Raw genomic sequence first — 16,366 nt, forward strand, 5'->3', positions numbered from 1 at the left:
CTTGAAAGTAGAGATAGTGTCTGTCTCCTGAATCCAAACTGGAAGCTGGTTCCACAGAAGAGGGGCCTGAAAACTGAAGGCTCTGCCTCCCATTCTACTTTTAAATACTCTAGGAACAACAAGTAGGCCTGCAGAGCGAGAGCGAAGTGCAACACAATGTGAATGGTGCACTGAGGTCTAGTGACAGCAGTGATGATATTGACCACAGCAGACAGAAGCTTCATTAATAAGGTGTTTAATAGCTGTTTGGGGTAATAAGACATACAGACTGTGTTCTGTTCCAACAGGAACTGTGCTTCATCACTTTGCTTACTTCATCTGCAGACAAACGTCGTCTTCATTGTAAAAAACACAAGTGCTTATTGAAGATGTGCAAAACAGAGTAACAACAACAACAACAATAATAACAATAATAATACTGTCAGCAACAACAAGGAGAAAAGAGCTTCAAACTTCACAAACTCACAGTGAGAAACTTTGTACCATCAAAACAGAAATTATGGCTTCAACAGTGCAAACAACACCAGATCCTCCGAAGTCCAGCCCTGATACCCAGATATCCGGTGCTCGCTGCTGTGAAAGGAGGTTCCTGTACCTCCTCCACGCCTCAGAGAACCCATTCTTCACACTGAAGCTGCAGTCAGGCCCAAAGTTTGTTGACGGTTTGTGGCTCTGAACGGCATGCCTGAACTCGGAGCTCCACAATCTCAGAGAGCAGTTGTTATTAATAACCCCAGTATGCGTGCTGTCTAACCTGACCTGGCGCTCTGCTGCCGCCCCCCTGTGAAGCCTCTTGCGGACTCTGTCGAGAGCTGCTCGTTTGGTGATGTCACTGATTACTGGACTTTGTGAGCTAATGTTAGCTCACAGGCTCTGAGGCACATACTTTGGTTTCAACGTTAGACTCACCCTGAGACCGTCACCGTGCACGCTTTGAGTCCTTTCTTTGAACCAAACGGGAATAAATTCCCGTTTGGTTCAAATAAGGAATAAATTTCCGTTTGGTTCAAATAAGGAATAAATTTCTGTTTGGTTCAAATAAGGAATAAATTTCTGTTTGGTTCTCGGCACAGCGCCTCCTTCAAGACGTCCTGAGCAGCTGATTTAATCAGTTTAAAGAGCGACGTAGCCTCACCTTCAGACTTCACCAAAGAAACGCTTTGAATGAAACTTGATTTGAGAACCTTCATCACCATGATCACCTTTTTCAGATTATAGTTTCCCCTTATTTAAAGATTATTTTCTATCATTTGAGGAATGAGAACATTGGTACTTTGAGCCCTGATGATGGGATAATGGAGGGTTGAGTTTAGATGATTTAAAGGTCAGGCATTTAATTGTTTCCTTTTTTAACTTTATAGTTAATCAATATAAACACTCTCACAATGAAAAAGACTTTAAAGTCATGGCAATGAGAACATTTCCCATTTTTTCAGATAACTATTTGTTTCATTTATTTTAACTAGAATATTCTTCTTTAAGGCCCAAAACAGAGAAATACAAAACTCATATTTTACCAGCACCGAGATTAGTTCAGGTTTTTCTCTTCATGCTAATTATTTATTTTTTATTATTACAAGAAATGTTTTCTTTTATTTTCAATGTTTGCTTTTGAAATGTGTTGCAGAGTAAAATGACTCTTCTCTCTTTTTTAAAAGTCCGAAAATAAACACGTCAGGTGTTTTTTTCATTACGTTAAATAATTCAACGTTAATTATAATTCACTGAAAAAGTTATAAAAAGTTTCTTTGATGAACTCTGAACTTTGAGCGATCATTAATGTTCATCCCTGTTGCTATGAAAAGTTATTCTGTTCTCATTGCTGAAAACAGGTATGGAGTAAAAGGTCAGAGGTCAAGCTAACAGCTGATCTGCTTTCCCACACAAACTTCATTGTAGTTTCATTTAAGCACAAACTCAAACCATCAGAGACAAACACTTTAAAACTCAGCTGATCTGAAATTTAATGAGGTCAGATCTTCCTCCTCCTCCTGCTCCTGCTCCTCCTCCTGCTCCTCCTCCTTCTCTACAGACAGATCTGTTTGGCGAGCTCGCGGTCCAGGTCGTGAATCAGCGTGTCAAAGTCCTTCAGGCTGAGCCGACAGTTAAACGGAGCGTCAAAGTCCAGGAAGTCATCCATGTACAGAGCTCCGCCCCCTCCTGTTGGCCATGCCCTCTTCTTCTCCTCCTCGTCTTCATCATCACTCCCTGAAAAGCCAAGAGGAAGAAGCAGAGTCAGAGAGGAGAAGGGGCTGTCAGTCAGACACCTGTCAGTTCTACAGTCACCCTCTCAGGCCGTAATGTGACCCAGCAGGAATCAAACAGGTGTTTCAGTGACACCTGTGCAGGTTAACCATGTGTATAGGTAGACGATCAGCTGATTTTTACCTGCATCGCTCTCGCTTCCTGCCACCTCATCGTAATCGGCATCCTGCCCGGTCAGAAACTCTTGTCCGCAAACGCTCCAGTCTCCCGCGTACCTGTTGATTGGCGGTGGACTCTCCAGCCGGGCCACACCGCCACGCCCTCGCCGTGACACCACCACCTCCTCTTCAGGGCTCTGTGGTAGAGCCAGGCGCAACGCAGGATGCCGCTGCTGCTGCACCAAGGGATTCTGGTGAGGGGTGGAGGAGGGAGGAGGCGAGGCATTGGCGTCGGCTGGTGCTCGATGAGTCGGCACTGAGGACAAAGAACAATTGGGACGATCTCGATGGGTTCCATGGCAAGGTAAGGAATGTGGGCAGGTCTGTAGGGCTTACCTGGCCACAGCTGCAGCAGGTAGTGCAGCGCTTCGATGTGCCGTTTGAAGTCCACGGCGCTCGCCATCTCCTCGCCATGATAGAAGCCCTTCGTTGATCCTCTTCCCGACTTCCCTCCTCCCCCCCTCCACGCATCTTGGGTTGGCGTGAGGAGCACAGGCCCGAAGCACACGGCGAGGTTCTGATGAGTCATCCTGTTGGCGGCGCTCAAAGATGCTACGAGGCTGAGGTGGTCGAGCAGGAGCAACAGAGTGGCCTGAAAGCGAGAGATGGCGAGGACAGTTAGTAGACAACTCAGCGGTTGACCTGCTGAAATCTGACCTGATGTCAGATTTCAGATTAACTCGTCTCAATTTTCCCGAATGTAAAATATTCAGCCTGTTTATTTTACTTCAAAGGTTCCAGGTTGCGAAAAGGTCAAAGGTCAGGGTGTTAGGTTGCAGCTGAAGCTGCCAGTTTTCTACCCCTCTGTAGGACCATGTGTTCATACAGGAAGTAAACAGGAAGCATGCGTTCATTATTCCAGACTATTCTTCCTGTTCAAAGGCTGCTGCCAACATTACCCACAATGCACCGGGAACCGCGACAGCAGCTTCTGCATTAACGAAGAAGAAACGTCTCAATGAGAATGCAGTTGGTGCATGCAGAATTCCTTGACTACTGGAATTATGTCACTGGCCAGTTCTAGCGCGACATGCTCGATCAGACGAAATCAAACCTTCATCATTTGCTTTAAATGTAAACGCTGTGTGTTCTTTATCTGTCTTACACCAACTCTGCAAACTAGAGCGGTCATAGAGGGCTCACAGCTGGGTCACAGTAGTGTCCCAGAGACAGGAAGAAGCAGGACCAACAGCAGGCCTGCACACAGAAGAAGAAGAGTAGCATGAGGAAGAACATTGTGGGCTAGTGTCCATCAGATAGACTGAGTCAAGGTACTGCTGACTGTGAGGACACAGCAGGAAGCTGCATTGTAAGAATACTGCTGGTGCACTGCAAGATTACCACAGTAGTACTGCAGGAGTACTGGCTGTTACCCTTTCTGGAGGTGGCAGACAGGACAGCAGCTCCACGGTCCTTTGGGACAGTTGGGGATCAGGTGTTGCAGGTTGGACAGGTGGGGGTCGTAGGGTCATGGCCTCCCGGACCACCTGGTACAGAGTCCTAGTGATGAGGGGGGATGGCAGCTCCCGCAGGTAGTCCTTTAGAATCCCTGAGGAGGCAGGTGAGTGCAGTCACAACGAGTATGAGGACGATCAGAGGTCGGGTCAGAGTCTAGCTCAGACACAGGGACAGGGTAAGGAGCCAGGGGTCAAGTACATGTTCTCTGCTGTGCTTACCTGTGATTACGTTGATGTCAGGGTAGAGGTCCTCAGATAGACAAACTGCTGAGCTGTTCCTTTCGAACCAATCCCTGAGCTCCTTCTTCACCGCAGCAGAGCCACAGAGCCTGTAAAGACCTACCACCTGACACACACATAGACACATAATCAGCTGACGGCGAAGCCGCGGCATCTTTGTCACAGCAGACTTGCACGCTAACCTTCAGTCCCCGTCGTTCGATCTCTGCCACTGTTTTCTGGATCAGCAGGGGGACGGGAGTTGCAGAGCCCTCTTTCTCCACCAGGTGGTGGAGCTCAACCCCAAACACAGAGGACGGGGTGGATGCGTCGCCGTTGGGCTGCAGACACACAATTTATGATTGAGTCTGTAGCGGCGGCGGTGGTTGGTCCACAGTTCACAGCACTTCATGCTCATCATGGAGATGCTGATTTCCCTTTTCAGCAGCGGTGCAACTCCTACCAGAGGGTTTGCTGAGCATGATGCTACTGTGATTGGTCTGCCAGCTCACCTGACCTGAACCCCTATCTGGGCTTCTGTAATACTGGAGCAGCTGCAGGCTGACCGTGGCTATGCTACACTGCACTGCAGCAGGCATTGATGGTGAAGGAGCCCCACCAGGTACCGACTGTGTGAGTGAACACACCCTTGAGAAGCTGGACGTTTCCATATCACAACCACAATCACCAAAATGAAAACAACAAAAAAGGCTTCAAAAATTTCACTTTATGTGTAATGAACAGTGTTGGTCAAGTTACTTGAAAAAAGTAATCAGTAACTAATTACTGATTACTTCCCCAAAAAAGTAATCCCCTTACTTTACTGATTACTTATTTTCAAAAGTAATTAATTACTTAGTTACTTAGTTACTTTTTAAAAACACGATTTACAACCTGAGTAGCTGATAAAGTGATAGATCTCTCAGCCCAATTCTACTTTTTCTACATAATCATCATACAAAATGTAATCAGATGGAAAAGTCTCTTTTTAAAACTTGTTTTATTAGTTTTAATCTTTTAACTTTATGCATCAAGCAAAAAATTAATTATATGCAACATTCTCTGACTGGAAGAAATCAGTTTAACATTGAAACCTATTTTCTGCACATTCCAGCTCATAAAATAAAATGTTTTTTGTGTTTACACTCAGTCTTTCAAATAGATGCAAGTAAAACACAGCAGAAAATAAATAAAGTCAAAGACTCAGCGGTCCTGTTGCTCTATTTTCACCTGTAAAGCAGGAGTGGGGTAGGCGGAGGTTTACCCTGGTGCAGGTGTGCCGCGGTCAGTGGAAGAATCCGCGAGTTTCTCTGTGAGTTTCCCATTACGTCGTAGCTACTCGGTGCTTGTTGGAAGTTTAGGGGTTTTTTCGCTGTAAAAAGAAGTTTTCTTCCCACGCACAGCGGACACTAATGTTTTTGTCACTTTTTATGGAATCAAACTCAAAGTAAGGTCAGTACTTCCACGCTTTAAACGCTGCACGCTCATACTCTCTCTGCACTCGATATGTGATCCATTGTTGATCTGCACACAGCTGTTGTCACTAACGTCGCACTCGCTTACGTCACTGTCGTGAGACATTCTCGCAAAAAAATCACGGTTTTAGTAACGCAGTAATGCAGCGTTCCTACGGGAAAGTAGCGGTAATCTAATTACCGTTTTTGCAATAGTAATCCCTTACTTTACTCGTTACTTGAAAAAAGTAATCAGATTACAGTAACGCGTTACAAGTAACGCGTTACAAGTAACGCGTTACTGCCCATCTCTGGTAATGAATATGTGAAAGCTTACTTTTACCATTATATACGTTGTTAGTATATTCAAAGTTTTCGAGTTGTGCTATTTGAAGAACAGTCCAGACTAGCAGGACGATGGGACCCCGCCCAGGTGACCTGCTGGTTCCAGTTAAATCTAGCTGCATGTATCAGCAGCAGCAGTGGGATTATGTACCTGCGTGTCCCATTTCTCCTGCAGAGACAGTTTGATATAGAGAAGTCCTCTGGGCTCCAGCTTCACACAGAGCTGCTGACAGCGACTCCCTGACAAACCAAACACATCCTCAGCATACAATTCAGACGTCAATGATAATCATAGTGTCAGCTGCATTAACAATGAACAATGTGGTATAATGAACCTTTGAAGAGAGGGGGGATGGAGACCCCACCCAGACCGCACACCCGGTTTCTAGTTGGACCACCTGAGTTGGGACTCTGCTCAGATGTTGTTTTGGGTCCACAGACTGAAAAAGGGGAGAAAAAAATTTGTGAGCAGATTTAAATGGACACCCAAAGAATATGATGATGATGATGTGTGTGTGTGGGGGGGGGGTCGTGATCAAATAAAAATAGAAAGTTGTGTTTTCAAAATTGGAGTTCAAGTTATTTTTCCTTCCAATAGTGTTAACATGCTGCACATGGACAAGATTTTTTTTTTAAATTTTCATTGTAAGTGGGCTAAAGCAGTTAATTAAAAGTAGTCTAACATAAATGCTGTAATTTGATTATTTTAATAAACATGTAACTTATTCGATGCTGGCGTGACCACAGTGCACACGTCTGCTGTTGCTCACAGTGGTCCAAGGGGACGCTCAGGGAGTTTGTGCATTCGCTCAGACACGTGAAACATTAGAGGGAACATTGGTTCTGCCTGAATGCGGCTTTGTTGTATTACCTGGTGTTAATACCACTATGCGGAGCTGCCTGGCTCGCTCTAGCTCCAGGTGGAAAGTGTGGTTTAAGGGGAGGGCCGAGCCTCGCAGCATCAGGAGGGCAGTCCTCGCTCTCGTCACCCCATCAATCTGTATCACCAGGAAGACTTCCTTACTGCCCTCTGACCTGAGACCGAACATCCAGAGAGACAGAGAATGACTGCTCCAAATCTGAACCTAACCCTCCAACAGGGGGCCCCCTTGAACACAACATTCACAGAAAAATGTTGTCAGTGGAGCCAGAAGTGACCAAGAGGGTGGATTAGTTTGTTAGACTGTACAGGTCTGTCCGGTGTATCACATAGACACAGACGACCTGCTAATTAGTACTCAGTAACATCCAAGTAAATTCCTAAAACTGGAGCTCAGACTTCTTGTATGGTCTGCTGGTAACCCCAGCAGACATATTGTTGGTCAGATACCAGAGATCCAGGTTAGAAGAATGTTTTATATCAGACCTGTACTCAGACGATTTATACCCTATACAGTCATGAATTAGCTGCTGGTAAAACAGCCAGTCTGAGCTTTAGACTGTTGACCTGCAGTTCTCTTAATGTCCACTGGATGCTGCTGTGTTCAGATTCTGTGTTGAAGTGAATTAAAGGCTTGAAGGTATGTTTATACCTGCTGGTCTTCATCTCCTCCAGCCCCAGCAAGTGGACAGTCAGTAAACCCGTCACCCGTTGGCTGCATCTCGGCGGGTCGGAGCCCACGTACAGCTGGAATGAGCTGACGTCACAGGGCCCATCCTGGGTGATCACGTGTTGAGAGGGCTGCTGTCGTGGCAGTAGTTCAGGGGAGTCCCCGTCACTAAGATACCCTGACAGGAAGACACACATGTTCTATTATAGTAGTTTTTCACTGGATTTCACTTAGAGGCTGAGACTCCCCACGCTTTATTGAAAATGGATGAAGATGGAATCCATGACCTTAATGTGGTTCTGGCAAGGTCAGAAATATCAGGAAGATACACAGATTTCTGTGAAATACAGTCACAGACGCTTTGTATTTACTGTGTACTCATTCTCACTATCGGTTTACTCCTGAATCCTGCCCAGAGCCATGAAAGTTCCTGCTCTACATCTGAGCTAACCTCTTCTCCCCCACGAGCGGTTTACCTCCTTTACTGGCTGAGCATCCTCTTGATGACCGTCGCTGTGGTCGGGCTGGAGAGGTGGAGCTGTCCAGATGATACTTGCTGATCACGTTCTGGTTGGAGAGCGCCAATAATGATGCCGTGCTCTTACCAGCCGACTCCTCTCCGCTTCCTCTATTGTCATTTGTTTGCCGATGGGCCCGAGAAGATGAGCGGAGGCTGAGTTTCCGGCGCAGCTCGGGAAGTTTCTTCATCTTTAGAGAGAGTTTTCTTACCGTACCAGGAGACCTCAACCTGTCAATCATACTTCCTGACACACCCCCTTTCTTTTGGGAGGCGGGACTAGAGTCTGGAGGAGAGTCTGAAGCAGGGTGAGATGAAGAACGCCAATGAAGACAAAACCTGAGCAATGTGGTGACAGCAGGTGAAACAGGAAGTCTTACCTGTATTTTCTGCTTTGATGTCATCGATATGGTGACTGACACTTGGATTGGGGAGGCTGGAGCACTGAAAGTCCTCCAGTGGACTGGCACTGCTACAACCTCCGCCAATGTCTGTTCCAGCACTAGGCTCATCTTTTTTTGCCCTCCGCTTCCATACATCCTCGTCCCGGTGTAGACCTCCTAAGTCCTCCTCCTCGGGGATCGGGTTGTACCAGATGTTGCTGCCACTGTCCTCCTGAGGGTCGCACACTTCATCTGCAGTCTTTCCTGAAGAAAGCACCCAGGCTCGGCTGCTGCGATCCAGGCTCTGCAGGTAGGCGCGCTGGCCAGACAGCTTGGCACTGACGGAGGTGGAGGGAGATTCAGCGGGGTCCCCTGCTGGGTAGTAGGATTCCTGTTGCATTGTTGTGCTAACACAGGACGCACTGGTCTTATCCCAGGCCAGACTGGTGCACATCCTGTCAGCACACTGCTGCATCTGCAAACCATGACAATAACGAGTGGACACATCACTGAAGGGAGAGAAGGGATAGAGTGAGGAGTCAAACCACCATCAGATCCAGGAGGAGGTGTCCATCTACCAGCAGCACAATCTCTGTCCAACAACCTTGCAACTGTTATTTCTGGGAAGTGAACATATTTCTCTGTTTTCCCTGTTAAAAATCCATGCCTAACACAAATAAGTGCATGCACTGTATTGTTTTAATACGTGGGAACGTATTAATGAAGGCACCTGAATTGAGACATAGGAAAGGGTTCAATAAGCAGCAGCAGAACAAGAACAAGGGACCCAACCACCATGGACATCGTAGCTGGAGGAATACTAGGAGGAGAACATAGATAGAGAACTACCAGGAGGACAAAGACTAAGGATTACCAGGAGAAGAACAATGATTAAGGATTAGCAGTGGAAGTAGAAAGACTAAAGATTACTAGGAAGATAAAGCCCAATTATTAGCAGGACAAGAACAAAGCGGACAGAACAAAAACTGAAGCAGCAGTAAAGGTCTGACTATTAGCAAAAGAAGGGACAAAGGAGAATGGCAGTGTGAAGGCTCAATCATATAGATAGTGTGCTATTACCTTGTCTTGCACCAGCCTATGGCTCAAGGCCTGCCCAGATGCATCCTGAGATATCCCTGTGGGTCTCTCCTGGTCTGAGAGTGTGATGGTGGAGCTTGAGGTCAAGAAGGTGGGTGGAGCTGCAGAGCCCTGACGCGCCCACTGCTGTTTCTTCGCCACTGTGATATGGTTTCGAGGAGGCGATGGGGGGTCGGGGTCTGTAAGTGTTGGTGACGATGGTGAGGAAGAGGACTGGAAGACATTGTCGGGCCGGACTGGAGCCTCTGTAGTAAACAAACAGCTATTATTATGGGCTGGATCAGTACGTTTGGCGCTATCAAAGTGGTGAGGTGGAGTTTGATCTGCACACACTGGTCCAGATCAGATGATAGGAAGCAAAACTGATTTTTCCACATGTGGTTGCCCCTCCCTGAGCCTGGTTATGCCGGAGGTTTCTTCCTGTTACAAGTTTTTCTTTCGCACTGTTGCTAAGACAGTTGCTCGCCTGCTCTTGTCTCATGGTTGTGTCAGATTATCCAGCATTTTTTAGAGTTTTGGTTTGTAGAAATATTTTGTTTTGATTCCTGGTTGCCTTGCTTTGCATATTATTATTGTATTTGGTCATTAATGTATCTGTGTCGTCCTCATTTAGTGAGCTCACTTCTCTTTTGCTTTGAGAGTTAGTGTTCCTCATGCTTTGATTTTAGTCCTCTGTGATTTGGTTCAGCTGTGTCTCCATCTGCACAGCTGTCTCCACTTGGTTACCCTCCTGTCACTGTCCTTCAACAGAACATTTGTTCCCCTTACCCCAGTGTTCTGCTAGCGTTTCCTCTGTTTTTGGACTTTATGATTTACCTTTGGGATTTCCTGCATTCACTGCAGAGTTCAACTTTGTCTGTCTTCATGACTCCTCTGACTCTCGCATGGTATGCAACACCTACAGCCTTCTGACATGTTGGAGTTTCTCTGTAATATTACAGGGTTTTTACTTTGACATATAAAGCGCTCTCAGCTGACCTTTGTTTTCAGCTCATTTCCTATTGATGGTCATATGATCAGCTGTTGCTGTGAAGGAAAGTGGAACGTTTCTCTGTCACATCCTATACATGTAGATTACTGTTCCAGCCCTCAGCGCAGACCCAGTGTTCCTGTGTGTGTGTGTGTGTGCGTGTGTGTGTGTGTGTGTGTGTGTGTGCGTGCGTGTGTGTGTGTGTGTGTGCGTGTGTGTGTGTGTGTGTGTGTGTGTGCGTGTGTGTGTGTGTGTGTGTGTGTGTGCGTGTGTGTGTGTGTGTGTGCGTGTGTGTGTGTGTGTGTGTGTGTGTGCGTGCGTGCGTGTGTGTGTGTGTGTGGCAAAGTGCTCCTGCGCAGTGTACCAGGGGCACGGAGAAAAGTTGTCGTACCATAGGCACGAGGACTGTGTTTGTGTTTGTGTGTGTGTGAGATCCTCGTGACGGTCTGCAAAGTAGCTGTCTGAGCCTCATGAATACACTCTGTTTGTTTCTGTGTGTGTTTCAGCATCTGTAAATGTGACGTGTGTTCTGAGTTCATGTGTTAAACTCGTTTGTGTGAAATTGTTAAATGCCATGAATGCACCATTGTGACTTCTTATTGGGTAAAGTCAGCAGTTTAACCTGTGTCCTCTGCATTCAGGCACCCCCACCAAGAGAATCTAAGAGAAGTCCGAATTCAGGACTGCATTCAGGACCCCTCAAACTGTTTTAAAGTAGTTTGGATGGTGCTCGAGTATTCTCGAGGGTCAGTTATCGGCTGGTGTGGTTTCCTGTAGTTAAACTGTAGTTAAACAAAGTCCCAAAGGACATCAGGATCATAGCTAAATAGGATGAACTAAAGAAATCCCTCCTGGAGGTTAGGATCACTCTCTTTCACTTTGCAGGTTAAAACATCGTCACGCACACGCGGGGTCCTTTCAATGCATTTGTTTCACACTTTAAAGGAATGAAAGGTGGACTGAATCGGACCAAGCTACAACACGAAGGCTAGCTGTTCTCCTTGTGTTCTCAGCACAGCCCCTTTGGACTGAAAACGGGCCCAGACAGGAAGTGACACTCTGCAGAGGTTGTCCCTCATTTCCTGTCATCAGAGACGAGAGCGTGAGCGCTAATAATAGTCCATCTGTTTTTCATTTCAACGGTCCTACAAACAGCGATCACTGTGGGGCGGGGGTGGGGGAGTTAGGGCGTAGAGTGGAGTGGTGGGGGTGGAGGGGTGGTAGGGTGAATAAACAGCTGTGACTGTGCAGATGTGAATGAAGTCTCTGTGTTTAAAACCAAACACACTGCTGTCTATTCACTATTCATTACAGCCTGCAAACACACACACACACACACACACACACACACACACACACACACACACACACACACACACACACACACACACACACACACACACTTTCTAAACAAACTGATGTGTTTCAGACACTTTCGTTTAAAGGCTCTTAAAGGGACAGTTCCCTGAAAATCCTCCTCTGACCTATTGTCTGCTACAGCTTTGACCTTTAACCCACATGTTTACATCAGAAACTCAGTGAGTGAGTTTCAGGATGACCTTCGAACCATCAGACTAACCTCCGCGTTGGTTTAATGTGTTCACTCCGGCTCGCTCCATGAATCGCAGCGTGCATGTCAGCATATGTGAGCTGAAGGAAGAAGCCATCGAGCTCGTTTTCTGTTTAATCTTTGTGTCCACATGTTTACATGTTTGTGTCCACATGTTTACATGTTCACCTGCGTGGTTTTAAAAGTCCTTACACATAATGTTTGAAATGTTAATATGAAATAAAGCCATCGTGTTCACTGAGATTCATATCTCAAACTTTTACTCAACATCCCAGAGAGATAAACAGGAAGAAACCACACACAGGCCTAATGACAGGAAGTGGCTAACTGACCCAGATTTTCTACAGAAAGCTAACAACGTGCGACTGTCCCCAGGATCTGGATCTAGATCTGGTCATGATTTCAAACCAGGACTGAGGAGAACCTTTGACACTGCTTCAGTCTGAACCCTGAACCCTACTGAGGATTTACCTGGAAGTGTAACTACACGTCGCGTCATTGATCGCTCTGTGGAGCACCATCTGTTCCTCCTGTTTACTTAAAGCTTTTCCTCTGGGTTTTCAGAAGTTATCAGAGGATAATGATCATTACTTTAGTGTAAGGACTCCCAGATGTCAGAGAGAGATCAGTAAAACAATCAGGATGGACACGAGCGGAAGATCAAAGAAATGGAAAACTTGTCTGCCCCTCACCACAACAAAGAGCGAGGACTCGGACGTGGAAAAGTCTCAGCACTTCACTTCTTTGGCCGCAACTGCTGATGAAACAGCAGGACAAGAGCACACAGCCATGAACTCATGATGCACCTGCATGAAGCTCTGCACAGAAGAAATCCGGCGCGAGACATCATGTTTTCACGCGGCACTGAGCAGTGACATCGCAGTGACATCACGAGCATTCGGTCCATTCATTGGCTGTTTGTCTGTTGTTATAGAAACAGAAGACGTCACTGCTCTGTGTGTGTGTGTAAGAGTTCGGCCCTGAGCCCAGAGTCTTGATCCAGAGCAGACCTGCTCTAAAAATAAAGTGAGGAGGAGGTCTGAGCATGCACTGAGGAAGCTCGTTGAGGACTCTCTCAGAGAACCGAGGTCATGTGGCAACATTTTTCCTCTCCACAGTCTCTGATGCAGCTCTGCAGCGCACACACTGCGTTCACAAAAGCATCTAACGTACATATTAGTGAAAACAGCACAGCAAATCCACACTCTGAGTTCCCTCGGATGTGACGTGACGGCTGATTGGCTCAGGTAAAAGTGTACTGTGCTGGTGTTCCAGATGTGCAGGTGTACCTTCACCTTCTCCGACACCCCCAGTTGCAGGAAAGCGCGTGTTTCTTATTGTTCGAAGCTGAGAAACATGTTATAAACAAGCTCCAGCAATGCACAAGGTCACAAAGACTGTTGAACAGGAGGGAGAGCGGGTTATTTGTTAATCTGAAGGTTGGTGCTTCGATCCCTGGCTGCTCCAGTCTGCGTGCCAAATGTTCTTGGGCAAGATACTAACCCGGAGTTGCTCTCTGATAGATCCATCAGAGCATGAATGTTAGACAGAACACACATACATAGTATAAAGTGCTTGAGTGCTCAGAATAGAAAAACACTTTATAAGAAGCAGACAACACAACATCAGATGTGTTTGACACAACAAGAGTTTCAGTCAGGTTTCAGAGCTCATCACAGCACAGAAACAGCTTTCAGAGCTGCAGTGGTTTGTATCATAGCTATCTAACAGACTCCAGTTTGTGCATATAAATGGAGAGTCCTCTTCACACACTGAGGTTAATTATGGAGTTCCACAGGGTTCAGTGCTAGGACCAATTCTGTTTACATTATACATGCTTCCCTTAGGCAGCATCATTAGAAGACATAGCATACATTTACACTGCTATGCAGATGACACCCAGCTCTATCTGTCCATGAAGCCAGATAACACACACCAATGAGTTAAACTGCAGGAATGTCTTAAAGACATAAAGACCTGGATGGCCGCTAACTTTCTGCTTCTTAATTCAGATCAAACTGAGGTTATTGTACTCGGCCCTGAAAAGCTTAGAAATATGGTATCTAAGCAGATTCGTACTCTGGATGGCATTACCTTGGCCTCCAGTAACACTGTGAGGAACCTTGGAGTCATTTTTGACCAGGACATGTCCTTCAACGCACATGTTAAACAAATATGTAAGACTGCTTTCTTCCATTTGTGCAACATCTCTAAAGTTAGAAATATCCTGTCTCAGAGTGACGCTGAAAAACTAGTTCATGCATTTATTACTTCCAGGCTGGACGACTGTAATTCATTATTATCAGGATGTCCAAAAAACTCACTGAAAAGCCTTCAGTTAATCCAAAATGCTGCAGCAAGAGTCCTGACAGGGACTAGAAAGAGAGAGCAGGTTTCTCCTGTTTTGGCTTCCTGTTAAATCCAGGATTCAAAATCCTGCTCCTCACATACAAGGTCTTAAATAATCAGGCCCCATCTTATCTTAATGACCTTGTAGTACCATATCACCCTATTAGAGCACTTGGCTCTCGCTCTGCAGGCCTACTTGTTGTTCCTAGAGTATTTAAAAGTAGAATGGGAGGCAGAGCCTTCAGTTTTCAGGCCCCTCTTCTGTGGAACCAGCTTCCAGTTTGGATTCAGGAGACAGACACTATCTCTACTTTCAAGATCAGGCTTCAAACTTTCCTTTTTGCTAACGCATATAGTTAGGGCTGGACCAGGTGACCCTGAATCCTCCCTTAGTTATGCTGCAACAGGTGTAGGTTTGTCCTGTCCTCCTCTCCTCACCACAAGTGGTTGCAGCAGATGGCCCCGCCTCTCCCAGAGTGTTGGAGGTTTGTTCCTGTTAAAAGGGAGGTTTTTCCTTCTTAATGCTAAGTACCTACTCATAGGGGTCATAGAATTGTTGGCATTTTCTCTGTATGTATTATTGTAGGGTCTTTATCTTACAATATCAAACACCCTGAGGCGACTGTTGTTGTTGTGATTTGGCGCTATTGAATTCAACTGAACAACATACACATCACACACACCAACACAGTGAGCTGTTGATGTAATTACTGGTATGTGAGTGAAAAGGTCACGTCTAATATAGATTGATGGTTTTGAATGGTTTGGGTGGCCACGTTGACTGGAAACGCGTGGACATTCACCCCGAAACATCTGAGGACTGGACAGCAGAGACGAGGACGCCGACCTTGGCCTCTGTTAGCGTGTTAGCACGAGGTCGTCTGCTCATTCATGGGTCATGCTGACCTCCACCCTTTGCTGAGAACGCAAACACAGAGCGTCAGGGTCATGTGTCCTGATGAAGGCTGCGATGAAAACAGAAAAGTCACATAGACTCTCCCTGTGCTCTGCTTCAGCTCTGATCAGACACTGTTTGCCCACTCGGATGTGACCTGAGACGCCTGAGGTCATGAGGTCAATGCTGATTCCAACAGCAGAACTTTATTTAAACAAGCTCTTTCATAACAATGGTCCTCTGCCTTAGTTTCCCGCCCACTTCAGGGATGAGAGCAGTTCATCCCTCAAGTTTGGGAAGCTTGCCGTGAGCGTGCTCACAGTGCCCTTAATCTGTGATAGGAAGCAGCTTCATCACATGAAGGCATCGTGAGGTGTTCACTGCCCTTCATAAACTTTATTCTGACATTAAAGGTAGCGTGAGGCATTCACATGCTGCATGTAAGTGAAGGAAAAGTGAGTTTCAGCTGCTTACCGCTCAGTTTGGGGTCGGTCTTCCTGCGGCTTCTGTCTCTGCCTCTCAGCCTGGAGAAGGTCCTCTTCAGCAGGGGCTCAGCCATCGTGCACCTCCCTCTCCTCCTCCTGCTCCTCCTGAGTCGGGAGGTGCTGGGAGGAGAGTGGAGTCAGTAATCCAGCAGGAGAGCAGGAGATAGAGCTCCTTCTCCACGAACTCCTCGTCTCCTCCTTCGTTCTCAGAGCTGTTCTACAGGAAATGAATTCCTCGCATTCTTTCCCAAACTCCCCCTTCGCCCCTCTCCGCCCCATGCTCCTCCTCCCACTCTCCTCCCTCTGCAGGGACACAAGGAGAGCTGCACTGAGGCATCATGGGAGGTGTAGTTCTGCTCCAAACAAGTGCTCAGTTTCTCTTCAGTTGATGATTTTAAAAGTGATTCTTAACACTCATGTAGACGGGCAGTGAGGGTGACTCCCACGTCATCGGTGACACTCGTCTTCTTCTACTGTCTAATTCAGGGTCATTAACCAGATCCTGGGGAGGACCTGTAAACTCAACACAGAGAAGCCCTGAATACAAAACCCAGGACTGTGCTGCTCTCTGCTGCAAACCGCTGCTCTCTGTCCATCTACCGATCTGTAAGAAATAAAATCTGGCTGATCGAACTCACGACTCAGCTGTTA

At 46.5% G+C, this 16,366-nt stretch overlaps 1 protein-coding gene across 1 annotated transcript; it reads right to left on the minus strand.

The window, feature by feature from the left end:
* Positions 1-225: 225 nt before the first annotated feature.
* On the minus strand, positions 226-15,964 carry syde1 (synapse defective Rho GTPase homolog 1). Its single transcript, XM_086304591.1, has 14 exons — positions 15,705-15,964; positions 9,429-9,691; positions 8,346-8,823; positions 7,925-8,263; positions 7,431-7,626; positions 6,770-6,933; positions 6,234-6,338; positions 6,050-6,138; positions 4,303-4,440; positions 4,100-4,226; positions 3,797-3,972; positions 2,760-3,015; positions 2,389-2,679; positions 226-2,208 (listed from the first exon to the last, which is right to left on the minus strand). The coding sequence occupies exons 1-14, from the start codon at positions 15,787-15,789 to the stop codon at positions 2,027-2,029; spliced, it is 2,889 nt and encodes a 962-aa protein (XP_086160717.1). The 5' UTR covers positions 15,790-15,964; the 3' UTR covers positions 226-2,026.
* Between the last annotated feature and the right edge of the window lie 402 nt (positions 15,965-16,366).

This window comes from Aulonocara sp. 'chitande type north' Nkhata Bay, linkage group LG8 (assembly GCF_057382095.1).
Source record: "Aulonocara sp. 'chitande type north' Nkhata Bay isolate Kocher_YH1m ecotype deep benthic linkage group LG8, A_spYH_male_GT1.1, whole genome shotgun sequence".
NCBI classification, from domain to species: Eukaryota; Metazoa; Chordata; class Actinopteri; order Cichliformes; family Cichlidae; genus Aulonocara; species Aulonocara sp. 'chitande type north' Nkhata Bay.